Source organism: Dermochelys coriacea, chromosome 3 (assembly GCF_009764565.3).
Source record: "Dermochelys coriacea isolate rDerCor1 chromosome 3, rDerCor1.pri.v4, whole genome shotgun sequence".
In the NCBI taxonomy this organism is placed as follows: Eukaryota; Metazoa; Chordata; order Testudines; family Dermochelyidae; genus Dermochelys; species Dermochelys coriacea.
Genome location: NC_050070.1, coordinates 52059509 through 52082562, shown reverse-complemented (window position 1 = coordinate 52082562; position 23054 = coordinate 52059509). Strand labels below are relative to the sequence as shown.

Below are 23054 nucleotides of genomic sequence, written 5' to 3'. Positions count from 1 at the left end.
TTAGCCTAACCAAAAGAAGGTTGAGGGGAGATACAATTTCTCTCTGTAAATACATCAGAAGGATGAATACCAGAGAGGGAAAGGAGTTATTTAAGTTAAGCACAATGTGGCCACAAGAACAAATGGCCATCAACGAGTTTTGGCTTGAAATTAGACAAAGGTTTCTAACTGTCAGAGGAGTGAAGTTCTGGAACAGCCTTCCAAGGGGAGCAGTGAGGGGGGGAAAAAACCTAATTGGTTTCAAGATAAGTTTATGGAGGGGATGGTAATGATGAGACTGCCTACAATGACAAGTAGCCAATCTGTGACTGCTAGCAATAAATATCTCCAATGGCTGGTGATGGGACCGGAAATGGGGAGGGCTCTGAGTTACTGCAAATAATTATTTCCTCAGTATCTGGCTGGTGGGTCTTGCCCACATACTCAGGGTCTAATTGATCTTTGGGGTCAAGAAGGAATTTCCCCCCAGGTTATATTGGTAGAGACCCTGGGGGCGTTTTGCCTTTTTCTGAAGCATGGGATGGGGTCACTGGCAGGTTTAAACTAGTGTAAATGGTAGATTCTCTGTAACTTCAAGTCATTAAATCATGATTTGAGGATTGAAGTAATTTAGCCAGAATTATGGGTCTAATGAAAGAGTGGGTGAGGTTCTGTTGCCTGTAATGTGCAGAAGGGCAGACTAATCCCAGAAGGGACCATCATGATCATCTAAAGTCTGAGCCTATAACCTTCATATAGATTGTTACCCTCATCAGCAAGATGGATATCATTTGTATATACACACTCATCAGCCTTAGTTGTTGATAGTCATAAGAATATAAGTTGAAAAGGGAAGGATCTAGAACAGTTCCTTCTGGGAGTCCATGACTAAGATGTCTGGAATTGTGTCCAGCTTGCAAGATGAATCTCCAACTTATTATAATATTCATGATAAACCTCACTATGGACTTACAGGGAGCAGTCTACAAGAATTTGGCAGTCAACTTTATATGCCAGATAGTGACAAATGCAGTTGATATATCCACCATAATGGCACCAATTTTCTTCCCCTTCTCAAGGCATCTTCAGTGTCTTGTGTTAGGTAAATGTCTTGATTGTGAGTTCATAATACCCATCTGAAGCCAAATTGAACAAAGGGCAGTTGTGTTTGGATAACCTCATTGATGTTCATCAGAATCAGTTTCTCCATAAGCTTGTATGTGACACAAAGGAGAGAGATGGTTGGTAGCTCTTGGGATTTTCAAGCAGTTTTTTCTAGTTTCAGAATGTCAACGAACTTTACTCTGTGCTAGACTTTTGCAATGCAGATGACCTCAAAACATCAGGTGAGGAAACAAACAGCCAGCTTTTGGGCCCATGTGAAGTAGAACTCTATGTGGATATAATCCAGGCCTGGAGCCTTTCCTCTTTTCATAAGATTTGGGGCATAGTCCAGCTCTTTATCTGGAAAAGGAGCCATCAAGTTTGAATCCACATTAGGATCCTGGAACCTCTCTAACTTCAGTTTTGACTGCACAGATAAAAAGATTTATCCAAGTTCTGTGTACAGCCATTAACCCCTACTTGGGATGCAATAGAATTTGCAGAAACTGGAAACTTCTTTTTGCTGGAATTGGATTCTCCAGAAAATCTTTTCACAGTCTGCCAGACTTTCCAGCTAGAAAGAGTAAAGTCCATCTTTGTGTCGGTCATATTTGGGGGTGCAATCAAGACTAGTGAGAGATTGTCACCCCTTGTCCTGTACCCTAAATGCCTCTGCTGTTGTAGCTCCCTCTCTGGGTGCTCTCAGATAGAATACAACATGCATATTTGTGTGTGCGTGTGCTGAACAGGCTTGGTTCAGCAACTCTGACTCAAGCAGCATGCTTGATACATCACAGACATACTTTGGTCTCTCCCAACCTTGATTACTATTTGCAGGGTGACCCCCAATACACCCCAGATTTCCTGAAAACCATCTGCCCTGAAGGTCCAGCCCTCTCCTGGAACATTCAAAGAATTAATAATATTTGTTCCTTTAAAGAGACAAACACACAGCTTATTACTTTAACTGGAGCTAACAGTCACTTCAATTCAAACACTGCATTGAGCTGGCTTAGATTAAAAGTAAAACAAAAAGAGGGAGGTTTTAAGTGAGTTCAGGTACAAGAATAAAGACCAAATGGTTATAAACAAATAGCTATTAAAAAGCATATTTTAATGTAAAGACCTAACTTAACAAGCTACAATATTTGTTCAAGATAGTTTTCTCACCAGTTATCAGTTCTAGAGACTTCAATCCCCTTGGTTAAAGGATACATCTTTCTCAACTTGCAAGAAATCTGGCCCCCTTTTTCTGTCTAATGATGGATGCCAAGATGTCATCTTCTCTTTCCTTATATATTCCCAAACTCACTGTTTTATCCCTAGACTCAGGATTACCACATGATATTCTTCCCTTCCTGTGGAATTCCCATCCCCTGCTGATTCGTATGTCAATGGTGATTCCATTGTTTTTGCTTCATTTTATTGGAGACAGGTAGTGAACTGCATTTCCTTCTATCTGGGAGAAAATCCCTTTCTCCCTTTGTTTGATCACAGACTTCAAAGCATAATAACAGTGAGTACTTATAACTTTTTCACATAATCTTAACACATTCATTTTGCCATGATATTAATCAGCAGTGTTTCATAGCATTCATAAAAGACCATACTTGATACATTTGTATAATACAGTAATATTCTATACAATCAATTGATTCATTTGCTTATCATTTGATATTCAAACTCTGTCTTTATGGACCATATAAAGTTTCTCTCCAGTGCTAGGCTTTAGATGCCATGTTGTCTTCTCCCCCTCTTACTAGCTTGATGGCTTTGTTTACCTTATATGTAAATAGACCTTCATTGTCTCTGACTTATGAGCAGGCTGGACAGACAAACAAATACACATTCTTTTGTCTAAGGCAGACCATACTTATGCATTACTTGCCAAACACATTTTAAGAACATAATTCTGCACATATCTATAACTTTTGTACACATCCTGCATATACATTACAGATTAATATTAATGATCAGTGAGCTATTAGTTTTTCAGTGGTATCTTACATGCCACCTTTTGTGCATTTATCATGAAAATAGTGTGTTAGACTTGACAAGAATTGATGACGCAGACTAATGTACCGCCAATGTCTTCTATGTCACACTGTCTCTCTCCATTGACCATTCCTGATGACTAGGAGAGGCACAGCAGCTGCCACAATGCAGAAATTTGGTTTAGCCCAATCTTCACAGTATGACTGTGGGAGAGCAATGAAGATGATCAAATGTTGTGGAGGAGTACACAATTAGAAGATTGGAGGGTGGACTGCAACACCTTGCTGCCTTTGATGTAGGAGTTAGATCGCTAAACAATCTAGATATCAACTAGAAATGCATATGAAAGAAGACTTTTGTAGAACACCCTAACCCTTACCCTAAGTAATGAAAATAAAATAAATAGATAAATAAAAACTGTATCAATATTTATTTTAAACTGTTAGCAAATCAGTCCCAAAAAATCAATACAAACCACTGTCCTTCACAAGTGATCTTAAAATGTATACATTTTTTTCACAGAGTATTACTAAAACAAAAAACTAAAAGTGCATTTAAGGGAACACCAAATCCTTATGTTTGTGTGTGTTCTTCCAAATAGTAGTTCTTTAAAAGTACACTTGAAGGTCAAAAGTGATAATGTACTAATGACAGAACAGAAAAGGCTTTTAGAAAAATCTTGCAGTAAAACCATAAAAGAGAATTATTTGTGGTTTTTATAGAGTTATTTGATAAGAATTGATTTATTTACAATAATTGGGTCTTAGAAAAGAAGGCATAGGTATAAACTAATAATAAACTGCTTTTTGTTTTTTTTCCAATTAAGGATTTGAAGGTCTGAACTGTGAAATCAACTTTGATGAGTGCACTTACGGCTTCTGTAGAAGCAATTCAACTTGTTTAGACCTGGTTGCAGACTACACATGTGTTTGTCCTCCAGGCTTCACTGGTAAGATTTTTTTTAAAATCTAAATATGATGATAAATATTTAAATTCTCTATTACCTATTCTAAAATTAAAAATAAACAAACAGTTCTTTTGATTACATTTTATTCATTTAGTGTTAATAAAACTAGATTCAGCCCAGTGCGGTGTCCTGTCCTATCAATTATTTATCTAATTCCCTCTTCTAAAATGAGCAGAGACTGCGGATATGAATGCTGTTGTGTTAACCGATAGCAAGCAAGTGCAAAAACAAATCATAAAGAAAACCAAATAAAAATCTCTAGTATGCAGAAAATGTTCAGAAAATATCTAGCCTGTTATGTGTAGCAGAATAGCATTTCAAAGTTTAGCCAGTCAGTCAATGACAGCTATTTACAGTAATGTTTATCTTTTGAAGATTGTATCACTACCATGCTTTTTTGTGATTTGGAGAAAAAAAACAAGAATGAGATTCAATTCTAGGCAGGAGAACCCTTTGTTCACTTCAAGGAGGGTACAACACAATCCTAATGATAAATAGCTTAGCAAGTGCAAAATTATTTTAGTATATAATAGGATTAAGAAAACTGGAAAGTAGTCCTTGCATCAGGGTCAGCCTGTTCCATGACTCCTGTTCCACATCAGAATCCTCTAGAGGACTCATGGGAAAACTAATAAAGCTGCCTTGGCAGGGGCATAATAATTAATATGCTACAAGGTCAGCGTCTGGAACATATTGATTTTTGAGTTGCTGTTTTGGAGAGGTAGATGGAACAGCAGTAATAGCGAGGGAAAATGGGAGGACAAACAGTAGTAGTCAAGACTGTGGGTCGCACTTGGATGGTTGTCATGTGCTGGCTAGTCTGAGAGGAGGTACTTACTTACCATGGTGAAGTGCATAGTATAAGAACCAACTTAAGTGTATAGATAGACAGAGATACACACAAATGCCTATGAAGTGCTGCTTGCTGGAATTGAAAGAAGAGATGGACATGTGGAGAAAGAGGAGAGACAAGGAGATGAATAAGAACTATAGGGCTAGCTATTGCGTGTAGCAAAAAGGAGCCACCTATGTGAAAATAAAAGGTTTCAACCTAGTGATAATGCTGCTGTTCTTGCAGCTCTGCATAGTTCACCCTTTGGGACTAAATGGTGAAGAATGTGTGTGGGATGAAAGGGGTGTAATACGATACACAAATTTTTCAGACCTGTGAAGACAACGGTGGCTGCAGCAGGAATGAACTAGTTTACAATTGCTCACTGGTATAATTGCAGTTTTATGCAGTATTGCTAATGTCACAAATTAAATAATATCACTTTTCAATAAGATAACCACGATCCGCATTAAGCTCTGAAATGCCTCTAATAGGAACTGGGCTAATTTGCTCCTTTGAAACACAGCTCCATTACGCTGGGCTGAGGTGGTGTCCACATCACAAAACCCACAACCATAATTGACAGTGTTCAGTTAACAGACTTTCTGCAGAGCCTCAGCCCAAGAGGTTTGGAATGAGCACGTGTTCCCTCTCATCCGCAGGAGTGGTCTAGGGCAGGGGTGGGCAAACTTTTTGGCCCGAGGGCCACATTGGGGTGGGGAAATTGCTTGCAAGGCCATGAATGTAGGGCTGGGGCAGGGGGTTGGGGTGCGGGAGTGAGTGCGGGGTATGGGAGGACATGTGGTGTTCAGGAAGGGGCTCAGGGCAAGGGGTTGGGGCAGAATAGGGGTGTGGGGTGTTCGAGAGGGCTCAGAGAAGGGGGTTAGTATGAAGGAGGGGGTGCACAAAGCAGGAGGAGGCTCAGGGAACTGGTGCAGGGAGGGGTGCAGAGTGCAGGAGGGGGCTCAGGGCAGGGGTTTGGGATGCAGAAAGGAGTGCAGGGGTGTGGGATGCAGGAGGGGTGCGGGGTTCAGGCTCCAGCTTGGCGCCACTTACCTGGAGTGGCTCCGGGGTGGCAGCGGTGCACAGCGGGGCCAGGTCAGGCTCCCTGCCTGCCTGCCTGCCCTTGCCCCATGGCGCCACGGGGTGACAATCCCATGGGCCAGATCCAAAGCCCTGAGGGGATGGATCTGGCCCGCAGGCCGTAGTTTGCCCACCCCGGTCGAGGGGCTTATTGGTGATGATACTTGCTATGCCATTTACAATATCATACCTGTTCTTTGAAATTCTGTTTCCAGATATGTCAGTCTAGGACTGTTCACCATCATCAAAATAATTTAAATATAGATTTTAAATATTCAGATGTTGCATTTTAATCATGGAACTTTTTTCTGTTGCATTTTAAAAAAAATGTTTTACTTCAAATCAGAACTAAGTTCCCATTACACCGCAGTCCTTCAAAGGAATCTTCACTTGTGTGAAATGGAATGTAAGAAAATTAGATTGCCCATAGGCATAATAGTCTGTTTATTTCCTTTGCAGGGCTGTTATGGAATTTTCTGTGTCTCAGAGTAAGAGGATATCCATATTCTTTCCCATTGACTACATCTGCATGTTCTCTATACCATTCTGTTATTTCTGGAGTGCAAACAGGAAATTACTTCCCTTAAAGACTGTTTGTTTCACTCTTTAATTCTCTTGTCAAGGTCTTTCCAACCTAAGGAGAAAAAAGAATCAGACCAGAAATCATAAGCATTTTTGTAGAGCTCTACTGTAGTCCAGCAGACACACCCCACTTATTTGGGAGATTTAATTTATGAAGGAGCACTGAAAGAAGAAAATAACTAAATTGTAAATGCCCAGTTAAGAATCTATAGTGTGTTAAGTTTCAGAGTAGCAGCCGTGTTAGTCTGTATTTGCAAAAGGAAAAGGAGTACTTGTGGCACCTTAGAGACTAACAAATTTATTTGAGCATAAGCTTTCGTGAGCTAATGCATCCGATGAAGTGAGCTGTAGCTCACGAAAGCTTATGCTCAAATAAACGTTAGTCTCAATGGTGCCACAAGTACTCCTTTTCTTTTTATAGTGTGTTAGGTTTCTGCCACAAAATTATTAATGTTACAGCTACATGTTGTTGTTTTACAGTTTTGCCCGGTCACTGTGGACATTTAATTTCCATTATCTTTGTCTTTCTTATTTTTTTCTAATTTTATCTTAAATACTTAGAATATATAAATGTTCACAAAAGGCTACTTAATAATTGGGGAAAAAGCTTTAGTTTTATGATGTTTTGAATAATCCATATGCTGCAGAACACTATTCCCAAATTATCAGTATTTGTGCTTTTCATTATACACTGGGCACTGAGTTTACTGCCTAGCTAAATAGATTATTAATAAAATACTAAACTCTTGTCAGGGTGAACTTGTTTTATCTTTTACATCATGAAGAAGGTTCAGAGTTTGGTTCAAAAAAACAATTATTTAATCACCCAAAGCATCAATTGCTTATTAGAAGTTTATCTTGAGTCAAAACTTTTTGAGTCAGGAAAATTTGTATAGAAATCTCTTGAGTAAACTTTCTCACAAAATTTCCAGTAATCTGGGCCAGAAATATAGCAAGAAAGGTTTATTTTATCATATTTCTCCCCTGATGGTTTGTTTTGTTTGGTGGAGTTTACTACTTGTACAGTACTCCTGAAACATCCAGACCCCATATCATTAAAGGGCCCGTGTTTTGGGACAAGGAGCGTTTTCTGATCCCAGATAGGTGAGTAGGCAAATTTTATTTTGTCCACAGTAACCCTGTTTCTTCCTTGAGTATCTGTGGATCTCACGCTCCGTGCATATGTGCCCAATGTACAGGAGGCCAGAATATTTTAACTAGCAATGTCTTCTTAGTTATTGTAGTCTCTTCTTACATAGTTAATGAGGTGACTATACTTTAGTCTCTCTTATTTATTTTTTTTACTAACCCATGGGGACAGGGGAACAGAATTAGCTAGAGTTGATTTGTCTATTAGTTGGTTTGTCTGTCAGCCCCAGTAAAATGGCCACCAGCTATCAGCCCTGTGGCTAAACCAAAATCTCCCAATTTTGAAATGTTTGTCATGTAGCCTTTGTATGACTTCATATACTTCTCCAGCAGAGTTCAGCATCAACCCAAAACAGGAACCACCACTCTTAAGTGTGTCCTGGTTGTCCATGGTTTCAAAAGCTGCTTTGGTACTGAAGCCTACCTATTATGAACATTTCCCTGCATCCATTTGTAATTCAGAGGAAATATGTGAGCCCTCATCAGATACCAGTCAACCACAGGTTAACAGGGGCATCTCTTGTTGAAGAGTTTTATTCTTCTCAGTTTATCCGCAGCATCTAGCAGGAAACCATCTCCAAGATCAGTGCCATTCTCTCCTGATCTTTTAAAAGACTGCTCACAATGGAAGAAGTACACTTCATGTTTCTGATATGACTCATGCACCTTGGATGACACCTATTTGATATCACATGCTATAACCTTATAGTTTTCAATTGTGGCCATACTGGACTTCACTAATCCCACAGTCTCAGTATCCAGATCATTTTAATGTTCTTCATTCTAGATCTAGGGACAAGTCTTCTCCAATAGGCCTCCTTGGAGGGCCTTACATTTGCCTCACCTAGAGGACATCACAATAGAAGAGAAGGAACTGCTGAGTGAAGGTGTTGACATCTTGGATCAACAAGAGACTCCAAGAGCACCTTAGCACTATTACCGTTTTTACCATCCTCACTGGATAAAAGAGTTGCCACATCAGTCTCCATCACAACTAGGGTAGCCAGGTGTCTGATTTTTGACTGGAACGTCCAGTCAAAAAGGGATCCTGGTGGTTTCGGTCAGCACTGCTGACAGGGCTGTTAAAAGTCCAGGTCAGCGGTGCAGCAATGCTAAGGCAGGATCCCTGCCTGCCGTGACTCTGCGCAGCTCCTGGAAACAGTAGCATGTCCCCCCTCCAGCTCCAATGCATAGGGGCAGCTGGAGGGCTCCGCACGCTGCCCCAGCCCCAAGCACCAGCTCTGCAGCTCCCATTGGTTGGGAACCACGGCCAATGGGAGTTGCAGGGGTTGTGCCTGCAGATGGGTCACAGCACAGAGCTGCCTGGCTGTGCCTACGTGTAGGATCCAGAAGATGAACAGATTGCTGCTTCCAGGAGTTGTTTGAGGCAAGCACTGCCTGGAGCCTTCACCCCACACCCCTCCCGTGCTCCTGCCCCAGCCCTGATTCCCCTCCTGCCCTTCGAATCCCTCATCCCCAGCCCCACCCAAGAGTCTTCACCCCCAGCCAGAGCCCTCACACCTCCCTGCACCTCAACCTTCTGCCCCAGCCCAGAGCTCCCTCCTGCTCTCCGAACATCTCAGCCCCATCCCGGAGCCCCCTCCTGCACCCAAATCCATAATCCCTGGACCCATACCAGAGCCCGCACCCTCACACAGAGCCCTCCCCCCACACCCTAACCTCTTACCCCAGTCTGGTGAAAATGAGTGACTGAGGGTGGGAAGAATGAGCAACAGAGGGAGGGGGAGATGAGTCAGCGGGGGCAGGCCTTGGAGAAGGGGCAGGGCCTAAGAGGAGGGTCAGAGGGGAAAGCTATCAAGTAATTAAAAAAATTAATCGTGACTAATCACGCCATTAAACAATAATAGAATACCATTTATTTAAATATTTTTAGATTTCTACATTTTCAAATATATTGATTTCAATTACAACACAGAATTCAAAGTGTACAGTGCTCACTTTATATTTATTTTTGATTACAAGTATTTGCCCTGTAAAAAGAGTATTTTTCATTCATCTACTACAAGTACTGTAGTGAAATCTCTTTATCGTGAAAGTCGAACTTACAAATGTAGAATTCTGTACACAAAACTGCATTCAAAAACAAAATGTAAAACTTTAGAGCCTGCAAATCCACTCAGTCCTACTTCTTGTTCAGCCAATCGCTCAGACAAACAAATTTGTTTACATTTGCAGGAGATAATGCTGCCCCTTCTTGTTTACAATGCCATCTGAAAGTGAGAACAGGTGTTTACATGACACTGTTGTAGCTGGCGTTGCAAGATATTTATGTGCCAGATGTGCTAAAGATTCGTATGTCCCTTCATGCTTCAACCACCATTCCAGGGGACATGTGTTCATGCTGATGATGGGTTCTGCTCAGTAACAATCCAAAGCAGTGCGGAATGATGCATGTTCATTTTCATTATCTGAGTCAGAAGGTTGCCACCAGCAGAAGTTTGATTTATCTTTTTTGGTGGTTCGGGTTCTGTAGTTTCAGCAGCACGATACATTTTTTGAGTTAATCACGTGTGTTAACTGCAATTAATTGACAGCCCAAGTATTCAGTTTTGTGGGAGTAGAAAGTTGGCAACCCTAATGATTTCAAAGCAGTTCAAGACCTTAAGAGGATGGCAGAGACCCTGGAAATACCAGTAGAGGTGTTCCAAGAAAAATAATTCAACTTAGTGACATTCTCCACGTAAAACTACTTTATGAAAGATTGTTATTTGGAGACACAATCAAATGTCTAAACACATACACATGTTGCATCAGATTACATATGGTGCCTCTTGTTTCTATTATTTCTTCTCTAGACCCCATGATTGTTTCAGAACCTTCAGATTACAGAACACCTACTTTCATGTGTCTACATACCCAGCTCACAGAAAGTATCTTGGTTTTGTGGTTTCAGGAGAGCTCTATCAATTCAGAGGGCTCCCTTTTGGCCTCTCTACTGCCCCCAGAATATTTATGACATGTCTGTTAGTGCTAGTGGTATATCAAAGAAGACATGTTCTTCATGTAATCCTTACCTCGATGACTAGTTGGTTCAGGGAAGGTCAGCTCAACAAGTCTCTATGGTTGTGCAGTTAGATCTTCAGTTCTTTTAATTACTGGTCCTCAGAGTTACCACAGAAAATCAGTTCTCATATCAGCCCACTCATAGAAGCAATTCTTGACTCAAGTTCTGAAAGCCGTCTTATCTCAGGAAAGATTTCATACCATCCAATACATCATAACAATTCTTCAGATTTGACATTAACATTTATGAAGGTATGTCTTGGGGTGCTTTGACACCTGACATCTTTATAACACAATTCACCAGGCTTTGCCTCAGACTCTTTCAAAGATAGCTGAAGTCAGTCTCTCAAACAAGCAGTCAAAGTTTGAACTTGGAGTAAAGTTTCTTTTGCAAATCCGAGCATCTCCCCTGTAATGGACAGGTGCTCAACAAGAAATGTTGCATCTTTTGTTCTTGTGGAGGATATGGGATCCACATCTGATCATTTCCAGCTTCTGAGGACCAATTCTAAAATGTATGTCTTGCCTTTCTGCCATTTATCTAATTTTAAGAATTCTTCTGAAGGTGAGACAAGACATGATGTGGCAGATTCTCATAACTACAGCATGGCCACATCAGGTTCAATTCTTAGATCTGCTGTACCTATTGAAACAACCATACATCACATTACCATCTCTTCTGCACATAATCCTTGTCTAGTCCTTCCTCCAGACCATTGGTCTCTGATTTAATGGCATGGATGCGACTTGATTGATTTCAGAGTGATAGCCTGTGTTAGTGGTAGCCTGGTAGCTGTGTTAGTCTGTATCAGCAAAAATAACAAGGAGTCCTTGTGGCACCTTAGAGACTAACAAATTTATTTGGGCATAAGCTTTCATGGGTTAGAACCCACTCCGTCAGATGCATAGAGTACAAATATAGGAACAGATATAAATACATGAAAGAATGGGGGTTGCTTTACCAAGTGTGAGGTCAGTGGACAGACTTAGCTCCACAAAAATCCATTATAGTCTCCTGAAGAATAGAAAACCTTCACTAGCTGTACATATGATGAAAAGTGGACGTTTTCCTCCTTAGATGTTTCAACATCAGATTCAGACACTGAATTATTTTATTCCTGATATTGTAGATTATTTATTATCTTTAAAGCACCCCATGCTGTCAGGTTTCAGAATAGCAGTCATGTTAGTCTGTATCCGCAAAAAGAAAAGGAGTACTTGTGGCACCTTAGAGACGAACAAATTTATTTGAGCATAAGCTTTCGCGAGCTACATCTCACATGCATCCAATGAAGTGAGCTGTTGCTCATGAAAGCTTATGCTCAAATAAATGTGTTAGCCTCTAAAGTGCCACAAGTACTTCTTTCCCCATGCTGTCAGTTAGGCTCAGAGAACTGTCACCGAACTATCACCCACCAATCCAAAATATTTTCATGCTCTACTTTTCACAGATTTCTAAAGAAGTTGTCACGTTTCTCCATCTGTAAGAAAAAAGTCCCCTTCTCCTGATTTGAGCCTACTGCTGATCTTGTTGATGGATAAGAACAGTCATACTGGGTCAGGCCAAAGATCCATGTAGCCCTGGATTTGCTTTTTGAATCCTTATAATTGTGTTGGTCATATCCCCTATTCATTAAAACAGTGTTTTTAGTAGCAACCACTTATGCTTTAGTGAGAGAGAGAGAGATTTGGGCTTTTTCACATGTAGTCTTTTATGTGTACAGAGTAACTATGACATGTAATCCAAAATGTATATTAGAATAGTCTTAGATTTTAATCTGTGATACAGTTCTGAGAACCAGCATCTGAACCAATACTTTGGTCATTATAAATCCAGTTAGTTCTCCCACAGAGGGCCGGTTGAGGGAAGGAATGGATAATTACTAGATTAGCTGGTTTGGGGAGTGCTAAGGAGCTAATCAGTCCATTAACTGAAAAAGCAGATAAGGAGCACAGAACAGGAAGGAAGTGCAGGGACAAGAGAGGAAGGAAGACCAGGATAAATGGAGATCTCTGGGTGCTCTTCCTTCTCTTATGATTGTATGACACTGTAAAGCCTGGAACTGTAGGAGGGTGGTGGTTGATAAAACACAAAATACACAGCGATGGTTACAGGCTGGAGGTGGCATAGTCATTTGTGCAGCAAGGCAGGAGCAGAGGGTCACACTGTGAGGCAACTGGGGGCGTCTCCAGTTTCTGTCTTATCTGTGCTCACAGATAACCTGATTGGGGAGCTGATGTAAAGATTCAGCAGTCTGGGCAATGGAGGAGACATTGCAGTGGCTCCTAGAACAAGAGAAGGGGATTCATAAGACCGTGTAGGTCTTCCAGCAGAGTCCCACTACCTGGAGAGACAGTCCTTGCTTGTCTGGCAAGCTGAGCAACAGGAAAGCCTACAGGACTTTGAGAGCAAGCCAATGAGAAACAGCAGCTATGCCCAGGTATGGTGAGTCCTGCAGCAGGGAATGGCAACCAGGTACAGGCAATAGGCCTCTATAAAGTAGTCCCTGAGGACTATCCCAAATGCATTTTTAGTCACCTTTGAAAGAGTAGCTGTGGGTGCAAGTTAGGACCTACAGCTAGCACCCTACTTGACTGGGGAAGCTCAGGCAGTCTACATGGCTCTAAGTGATCAGCAAGTAGGGACTATAAAAATGGTCATGCTGGGTCAGATCAGTGGTTCATCTAGCCCAGTATCCTGTCTTGACAGTGGCCAGTGTCTAATGCCTCAGTGGGAATGAATGCAACCGGGCAATTATCGAGTGATCTGTCTCCTGTGGTCCAGTCTCAGCTTCTGGCAGTCATATATTTAAGGACACCCAGAGCATGGGGTTGTCCCTGAACAACTTGAATAATAGCTGTTTGACCTATCCTCCATGGACTTATCTAATTCTTTTTTGAACCCAGTTATAGTTTTGGCCTTCACAATATCTCCTGGCAACAAGTTCCACAGGTTGACTGTGCATAGTATGAAGCAGTACTTCCATTTGTTAGCTTTAAACCTGCTGCCTATTAATTTCATTGGATTACCCTTGGTTCTTATGTAATGTGAAGGAGTAAATAATACTCTCACTTTCTCCACACAATTCATAATTGTATAGACCTCTATCATATTCCCTTTGGTTTCCTCTTTGCCAAGATGAACAGTTCTAGTCTTTTTATAGTGGCATTATGATATTTTCTGTCTTATCTATTGGCTTTCTTGACTGCCACTGCACATTTGAGAAAATGATTTCAGAGGAGTATCCAAGATGACTCCAAAGTCTTTCTTGAGTGGTAACAACTAATTTAGATCCCATCATTTTGCATTTGTAGTTGAGATTGTTTTCAAATGGACATTACTTTGCATTTATCAACACATAATTTCATCTGCCATTTTGTTGCCAGGTCACCTGGTTTTGTGAGATCCTTTTTTAACTCTTCATGGTAATATTTGGATTTAACTATATTGTGTAATTTTGTATTGTCTGCAAATTTAGCCTCCTCACTGTTTACCTCTTTTTTCAGATCCTTTATCAATATGATAAATATCATTGGTCTCAAGACACATCCTTGGAGGACCACACTATGTACCTCTTTCCACTATGAATGCTGACCATTTATTTCTTCCCTTTGTTTCCTATCTTTTAACCAGTTACTGATCCATGAAGACCTTCCCTCTTATCCCATGACTGTCTGCTTTGCTTAGAAACATAGGGTTAGAAGGGACCATAAGAGTCACCTCGTGTAACCCCCTGCAAAGATTCAGGATTTGTTGTGTCTAAAACTAAGAGGCTTCAGAGCATTTGGTGAGGGACCTTATCAAAGGCTTAATGAAAGTCCAGGTACGCTATAACCCGTGGATCACCCTTGTTCACATGCTTGTTGACACACCCAAAGAATTCTTTGAGATTGGCGAGGCATAATTTCCTTTTACAAAAGCCACGTTGGTTCTTCCCCAACATATTGGATTTCCCAGCTTCTGGGCCACAGCCCTCTTATCAGGGCCAGCTGGGCCCTAATTAAGCTAGCCACACCTGTGGTCAGCTACTCAGTCAGCTTCCCCAACTGTTCTTCATCCCTTTTACCCAGCCACAGCCCTCTCCAGGGCTGCTTTTAACCCTTCCAGGGCCAGAGTGGGGTCACCACCCCACTATAGTGAGTTTTAAGGTATTTCAACATAATTGCACAGTTTTAATTCCAGGCTGATCATGTCCAATCCAGACCCCGAAGATTAACAGAAAAAGACCAGATTTTAAGTAATGTATTTGTGTCCATACATCTTTCCAGAGTCAGATGCACATAGTTGTCTTTTGGGCCTCAAGGAGGGAAATGTCAGAGATTATTCTTCTGTGTGCTGGGCCTTTACCCATGAAGACAAAGGGAGAAGCCTGGTTGTTTCCAGACATCCTTAAAGGCCAAGTAAGACTTGTCCTCTCATCTTGGCCCCATTAGGCTTCAAAGTTCTCTAAAGAGAGGAAGAAGAAGCCTTCAGTGCTGGGACTTGTACTTTTGTCTTGCTCCAAGTACCAGGATACTCTGTCTATTTTCAGGATTATTCCAGTGCAAGTGCAACTGGCTGGCTTTGGGGATGGTGTAGCTTTTCTGTGCTGACAATTTTCTAGAAAGTTCCACAAGCTCTGTGGAATGAGGGTCCATTTCTCATCAGTGGGAATATGCAGGCAATGCTCTTGAAAACCATAATTAGTGGTAAGCGGCTTCTGTAGTCACAATACTTTTTCAGGACTACTGGAGAAATCTTTATTACCATGGCTAAAGAGTGATCTGTATATCATGTTCACCAAAGAAAAAATCAAGTAGGGATATTGAGTGAATGTCCACTGGATTATAAAAAAAATCTTGCTCAGATTTCATTGTATTGTGAAATTATTCTTTAATTTATAGTTAAGTACTACACAAAACAACCCATTGAATTGCATAAAATAAGAATATCAATTATTGTTCAACAATACTACTTTCCCAATCAGTTAGAAATTAACCAAAGTGCCTTGTTTTCAGGAAATCTGATAGTATAATTCTGACAATTTCATTTGCACATATTAAGCATGATTTGTTTAATTAGAAGGTAAGTGTAACAGTTGGAATCATCTGGGGAAAAGTATGTTTATGTTTCAACCAAGAATAAAATATGCTTAAAAGGGAATTGTTCTATCATTTTGCAGTTGCTGTACTGAAAATATGATGATGATGATTTTTTAACATCTGTTTATCCTCTTTAATTTAGAACAGAATAAATAACTCTAGTTTTGTCAATTGTGGTGTTTTAATGGTATGATGTATTTAGAATTTGAGTTACTATCTTTCTGGGGATGACTGTAAGGTTTTTTGTTTTCTTGGAGGTTGTTTTTTTTTGTTTTGTTTTTTTGAAAGGTAAATTGGAACACTATCCTTAGCAATTAAGAGACATGTTTTTGGATTGAAAAATCTACTTATTTTGTTGCAGGTTGCTGGGAGATTGTTATGAAATTGAAGCAATGATATAGAAGCATTTGAAAGAAAGTTGATCTGTGGTTAAGGCATAGAAGAGGAAGTTAGGAGATCTGAGTTCAATTTCTGCATCTTTCCTTTGTGACCTTGGCAAGCCACTTAGGGGTTGCCTACAGTCAGTTACTATGTTACAGTTACCAGAGTGTCAAATTAAAATGCACTAGCCTGATGTGCATGAACTGGCTGTATGGGAACCTGTTACCATTCACTAAAAGTTTCATAGTGTGGGTAGCAGGCTCCACACAGTTACGGCATGGCAAGCTAGTGCTCTGCACATTCACATCCCGGCTGACCATGAACTAAGTGACCATGTAGACAAGCCCTTCTTCCCTGTACCTCCGTGCCCTATCTGTAAAATAACTTATTTATATTGCAAGAGACAGTCCATGCCCTGAATAACTTAGTGTGTTTACAGGCCCTAGTCCATTGCTGCCCTCACTTCTTTTGGGGCTTCATGGTGCTATTGTAATATGAAAAATACATAATGATGAATTTCAACAGTGAAGTAACTACTATATGAGCTTTATTGGATAGGTTTACGTAAATATCTTTCTAGCATCAACTAACCTGAAAGGGCTCAAATTTCCATTATGATTGGCATGAGAGTGGTCCTGGTGTCAGGGAAACCTAATCCATCCTACTCCCCACAACTTATGTCTCCCCTCCTTCCAGCATGTGCCTTATATTAAGGCTGGGAGGAGCACCTGGACAGGAGCTTCCCTTACCAGGTGCCCCTCCCAGCAGACAGTTCCCTTCTGCAAGGGGAATTATCAACTGGGCATTTATGACCAGAATCTACTCATTCTGCATTGCCTGAGTAATGCAAAATAGCTAGATTGTGCCAGAGACTATTGTTCTACTTGATACTTCCCAGTATATACTGGGCTCTATATTTAAAAATTGAAATGAGTTCCCTAAGGGCAGCCTCTTTTTTGGTCTCTCCATGCCAGGAGAGATGTTCTCAGGGCATAACACCATCCTCTTTGGAAAGCTGTAAGAACTCATGGTGCATATTGTATGGCATACAAGAGTTAAACCTTCAGCTAACCATTTAAAGACTGGCATTTACCTGAAATATTTATTTCTTGCTCCCTACACTCATTTCCCTCCCTTTTTTAATTCTCCCTCCTGCCATTTTCCAATCTGACTAAACCAATTCCTTTTCCCTCTCCCATTCTTCTTTCTTACAATTCTGCTGACTGTGGTATCCAAGTGCAATGAGAGTTTTGATAATCTAAATGGATAATATCCTCTAACATTATTTTCAACAGTGCACAGTTCAGTACTCCATACTGGAATTTGGAAGTAGGGTAGGAAGTCAAACTTCCTATCTTATAATCTTCCTTACAAAAGACCTGTTAACGTCCTTGAATTAGCATTGGTCTGGAATTCAGAAAATATTTTCAGTTCAATAAATATGCTCTTCCCTTCCACCGGTACCTTATACAGCCTCAGGGAAGAGGTTGTTGCAAGCACAGGTAGGATGCCGAAGACAGCATACCACCCTATTGCGCTATTCTGCAAGGGGTGTGGGAGCCCAGAGGCTCAGAGTTTAAGGTGAGAAGGGACCATTAAATCATCTAATCTGCCCACCTGCATTTCACAAGCCATTACATTTTTACCCAGTTACCCCTGTATTGATCTCATTAGTTTGTTCCAATGGCTAATCACCCTCACTGCTACATATCTGTACGTAATTTCTAATTTGAATGTTTCTGGCTTCACCTTTCACCCATTGGTGGGTCTTATGACTTTCTCCACTAGATGAAAGAGCCCTCTTAGTACCAGGTACTTTCTCCCCATGAAGGTATTTTTTATGGACTGTGATCAAGTAACCTCTGAATATTCATTTTGATAAACTAAACAGATTGAGCTCTTGAATCTGCTCACTTTAGGGCATTTTCTCCAACCCTCAAATCATTTTTGTGCCCCTTGTCTGCACCCTTTCCAATTTTTCAACATCATTTTAAAAATGTGGACACTAGGACTGTACATAGTATTCCACTGTCAGTCTCACCAATGCCTTATACAGAGGTAAAATGTACTTTCCTTCTCCTACTTGCTATTCCCTGTTTATACATCCGAGGATCACATCATCCCTTTTTGACACAGCATCGCACTGGGAGCACATGTTCAGTTGCTTGTGCACTATGACACCTACATTCTTTTCAAAAAAGAAAAGTAGGACTTGTGGCACCTTAGAAACTAACACATTTATTTGAGCATCAGCTTTCGTGAGCTACAGCTCAAATAAATTTGTTAGTCTCTAAGATGCCACAAGTCCTCTTTTTTTTTTTTTTTTTTTTTTTTGCGAATACAGACTGACACAGCTGCTACTCTGAAACCATTCTTTTCAAAGTCACTGCTTTCCAGTCCCCCATTCTGTAGGTATGGCTTGCATTCCTTGTTCTTAGATATAAAACTTTGCATTTGGCTGTATTAAATCATGATTTGTTGGAATGAGCCTAGGTTATCAAGTGAGACAGATCACTCTGTATGACTTCCCTGTTCTCATTATTATTTAGCACGCCACCAAACTTTATCGGATGCATTTGGTGGAAAAAACAGAGGAGAGATTTATATACACACACACAGAGAACATGAAACAATGGGTTTATCATACACACTGTAAGGAGAGTGATCACTTAAGATAAGCCATCACCAACAGCAGGGGGGGGAAGGAGGAAAACCTTTCATGGTGACAAGCAGGTAGGCTAATTCCAGCAGTTAACAAGAATATCAGAGGAACAGTGGGGGGTGGGGTGGGAGGGAGAAATACCATGGGGAAATAGTTTTACTTTGTGTAATGACTCATCCATTCCCAGTCTCTATTCAAGCCTAAGTTAATTGTATCCAGTTTGCAAATTAATTCCAATTCAGCAGTCTCTCGTTGGAGTCTGTTTTTGAAGCTTTTTTGTTGAAGTATAGCCACTCTTAGGTCTGTGATCGAGTGACCAGAGAGACTGAAGTGTTCTCCAACTGGTTTTTGAATGTTACAATTCTTGACGTCTGATTTGTGTCCATTCATTCTTTTACGTAGAGACTGTCCAGTTTGGCCAATGTACATGGCAGAGGGGCATTGCTGGCACATGATGGCATATATCACATTGGTAGATGCGCAGGTGAACGAGCCTCTGATAGTGTGGCTGATGTGATTAGGCCCTATGATGGTATCCCCTGAATAGATATGTGGACAGAGTTGGCAACGGGCTTTGTTGCAAGGATAGGTTCCTGGGTTAGTGGTTCTGTTGTGTGGTGTGTGGTTGCTGGTGAGTATTTGCTTCAGATTGGGGGGCTGTCTGTAAGCAAGGACTGGTCTGTCTCCCAAGATCTGAGAGAGCGATGGCTCGTCCTTCAGGATAGGTTGTAGATCCTTGATGATGCGTTGGAGGGGTTTTAGTTGGGGGCTGAAGGTGATGGCTAGTGGCGTTCTGTTGTTTTCTTTGTTGGGCCTGTCCTGTAGTAGGTGACTTCTGGGTACTCTTCTGGCTCTGTCAATCTGTTTCTTCACTTCAGCAGGTGGGTACTGTAGTTGTAGGAATGCATGATAGAGATCTTGTAGGTGTTTGTCTCTGTCTGAGGGGTTGGAGCAAATGCGGTTATATCGTAGCGCTTGGCTGTAGACAATGGATCGAGTGGTATGATCTGGATGAAAGCTAGAGGCATGTAGGTAGGAATAGCGGTCAGTAGGTTTCCGATATAGGGTGGTGTTTATGTGACCATCGCTTATTAGCACCGTAGTGTCCAGGAAGTGGATCTCTTGTGTGGACTGGTCCAGGCTGAGGTTGATGGTGGGATGGAAATTGTTGAAATCATGGTGGAATTCCTCAAGAGCTTCTTTTCCATGGGTCCAGATGATGAAGATGTCATCAATGTAGCGCAAGTAGAGTAGGGGCATTAGGGAACGAGAGCTGAGGAAGCGTTGTTCTAAGTCAGCCATAAAAATGTTGGCATACTGTGGGGCCATGCGGGTACCCATCGCAGTGCCGCTGATTTGAAGGTATACATTGTCACCAAATGTGAAATAGTTATGGGTCAGGACAAAGTCACAAAGTTCTGCCACCAGGTTAGCCGTGACAGTATCGGGGATACTGTTCCTGACGGCTTGTAGTCCATCTTTGTGTGGAATGTTGGTGTAGAGGGCTTCTACATCCATAGTGGCTAGGATGGTGTTTTTAGGAAGATCACCAATGGACTGTAGTTTCCTCAGGAAATCGGTGGTGTCTCGAAGATAGCTGGGAGTGCTGGTAACGAAGGGCCTGAGGAGGGAGTCTACATAGCCAGACAATCCTGCTGTCAGGGTGCCAATGCCTGAGATGATGGGGCGTCCAGGATTTCCAGGTTTATGGATCTTGGGTAGCAGATAGAATACCCCAGGTCCTGGCTCCAGGGGTGTGTCTGTGCGGATTTGTTCTTGTGCTTTTTCAGGGAGTTTCTTGAGCAAATGCTGTAGTTTCTTTTGGTAACTCTCAGTGGGATCAGAGGGTAATGGCTTGTAGAAAGTGGTGTTGGAGAGCTGCCTAGTAGCCTCTTGTTCATACTCTGACCTATTCATGATGACGACAGCACCTCCTTTGTCAGCCTTTTTGATTATGATGTCAGAGTTGTTTCTGAGGCTGTGGATGGCACTGTGTTCTGCATGGCTGAGGTTATGGGGTAAGCGATGCTGCTTTTCCACAATTTCAGCTCGTGCACGTCGGCGGAAGCAGTCTATGTAGAAATCCAGGCTGCTGTTTCGACCTTCAGGAGGAGTCCACCTAGAATCCTTCTTTTTGTAGTGTTGGCAGGAAGGTCTCTGTGGGTTAATATGTTGGTCAGAGGTGTGTTGGAAATATTCCTTGAGTCTGAGACGTCGAAAATAGGATTCTAGGTCACCACAGAACTGTATCATGTTCGTGGGGGTGGAGGGGCAAAAGGAGAGGCCCCGAGATAGGACAGATTCTTCCGCTGGGCTAAGAGTATAGTTGGATAGATTAACAATATTGCTGGGTGGGTTACGGGAACCATTGTTGTGGCCCCTTGTGGCATATAGTAGTTTAGATAGCTTAGTGTCCTTTTTCTTTTGTAGAGAATCAAAGTGTGTTTTGTAAATGGCTTGTCTAGTTTTTGTAAAGTCCAGCCACGAGGAAGTTTGTGTGGAAGGTTGGTTCTTTATGAGAGTATCCAGTTTTGAGAGCTCATTCTTAATCTTTCCCTGTTTGCTGTAGAGGATGTTGATCAGGTGGTTCCGCAGTTTCCTTGAGAGTATGTGGCACAAGCTGTCAGCATAGTCTGTGTGGTATGTAGATTGTAATGGATTTTTTACCTTCAGTCCTTTCGGTATGATGTCCATCTGTTTGCATTTGGAGAGGAAGATGATGTCTGTCTGTATCTGTGCGAGTTTTTTCATGAAGTTGACAGATTTCCACTCTATACGGCTAAATTCAGTGCCTTGCATAATCACAGGTTTCAGAGTAGCAGCCGTGTTAGTCTGTATTCGCAAAAAGAAAAGGAGTACTTGTGGCACCTTAGAGACTAACAAATTTATTAGAGCATAAGCTTTCGTGAGCTACAGCTCACTTCATCGGATGCATTTGGTGGAAAAAACAGAGGAGAGATTTATATACACACACACAGAGAACATGAAACAATGGGTTTATCATACACACTGTAAGGAGAGTGATCACTTAAGATAAGCCATCACCAACAGCAGGGGGGGGAAGGAGGAAAACCTTTCATGGTGACAAGCAGGTAGGCTAATTCCAGCAGTTAACAAGAATATCTGAGGAAGAGTGGGGGGTGGGGGGGGGAGAAATACCATGGGGAAATAGTTTTACTTTGTGTAATGACTCATCCATTCCCAGTCTCTATTCAAGCCTAAGTTAATTGTATCCAGTTTGCAAATTAATTCCAATTCAGCAGTCTCTCGTTGGAGTCTGTTTTTGAAGCTTTTTTGTTGAAGTATAGCCACTCTTAGGTCTGTGATCGAGTGACCAGAGAGATTGAAGTGTTCTCCAACTGGTTTTTGAATGTTACAATTCTTGACGTCTGATTTGTGTCCATTCATTCTTTTACGTAGAGACTGTCCAGTTTGGCCAATGTACATGGCAGAGGGGCATTGCTGGCACATGATGGCATATATCACATTGGTAGATGCGCAGGTGAACGAGCCTCTGATAGTGTGGCTGATGTGATTAGGCCCTATGATGGTATCCCCTGAATAGATATGTGGACAGAGTTGGCAACGGGCTTTGTTGCAAGGATAGGTTCCTGGGTTAGTGGTTCTGTTGTGTGGTGTGTGGTTGCTGGTGAGTATTTGCTTCAGATTGGGGGGCTGTCTGTAAGCAAGGACTGGTCTGTCTCCCAAGATCTGAGAGAGCGATGGCTCGTCCTTCAGGATAGGTTGTAGATCCTTGATGATGCGTTGGAGGGGTTTTAGTTGGGGGCTGAAGGTGATGGCTAGTGGCGTTCTGTTGTTTTCTTTGTTGGGCCTGTCCTGTAGTAGGTGACTTCTGGGTACTCTTCTGGCTCTGTCAATCTGTTTCTTCACTTCAGCAGGTGGGTACTGTAGTTGTAGGAATGCATGATAGAGATCTTGTAGGTGTTTGTCTCTGTCTGAGGGGTTGGAGCAAATGCGGTTATATCGTAGCGCTTGGCTGTAGACAATGGATCGAGTGGTATGATCTGGATGAAAGCTAGAGGCATGTAGGTAGGAATAGCGGTCAGTAGGTTTCCGATATAGGGTGGTGTTTATGTGACCATCGCTTATTAGCACCGTAGTGTCCAGGAAGTGGATCTCTTGTGTGGACTGGTCCAGGCTGAGGTTGATGGTGGGATGGAAATTGTTGAAATCATGGTGGAATTCCTCAAGAG

At 41.6% G+C, this 23054-nt stretch overlaps 1 protein-coding gene across 1 annotated transcript in view; it reads left to right on the top strand.

The window, feature by feature from the left end:
• LOC119852956 (protein eyes shut homolog) overlaps nucleotides 1-23054 on the top strand; it is a 231230-nt gene that overhangs the window by 4968 nt on the left and 203208 nt on the right. The window contains exon 3 of the mRNA XM_043511472.1: nucleotides 3905-4027. Within this exon, the coding sequence (XP_043367407.1) occupies nucleotides 3905-4027 (123 nt within the window). The remainder of the gene's footprint in view (nucleotides 1-3904; nucleotides 4028-23054) is intronic.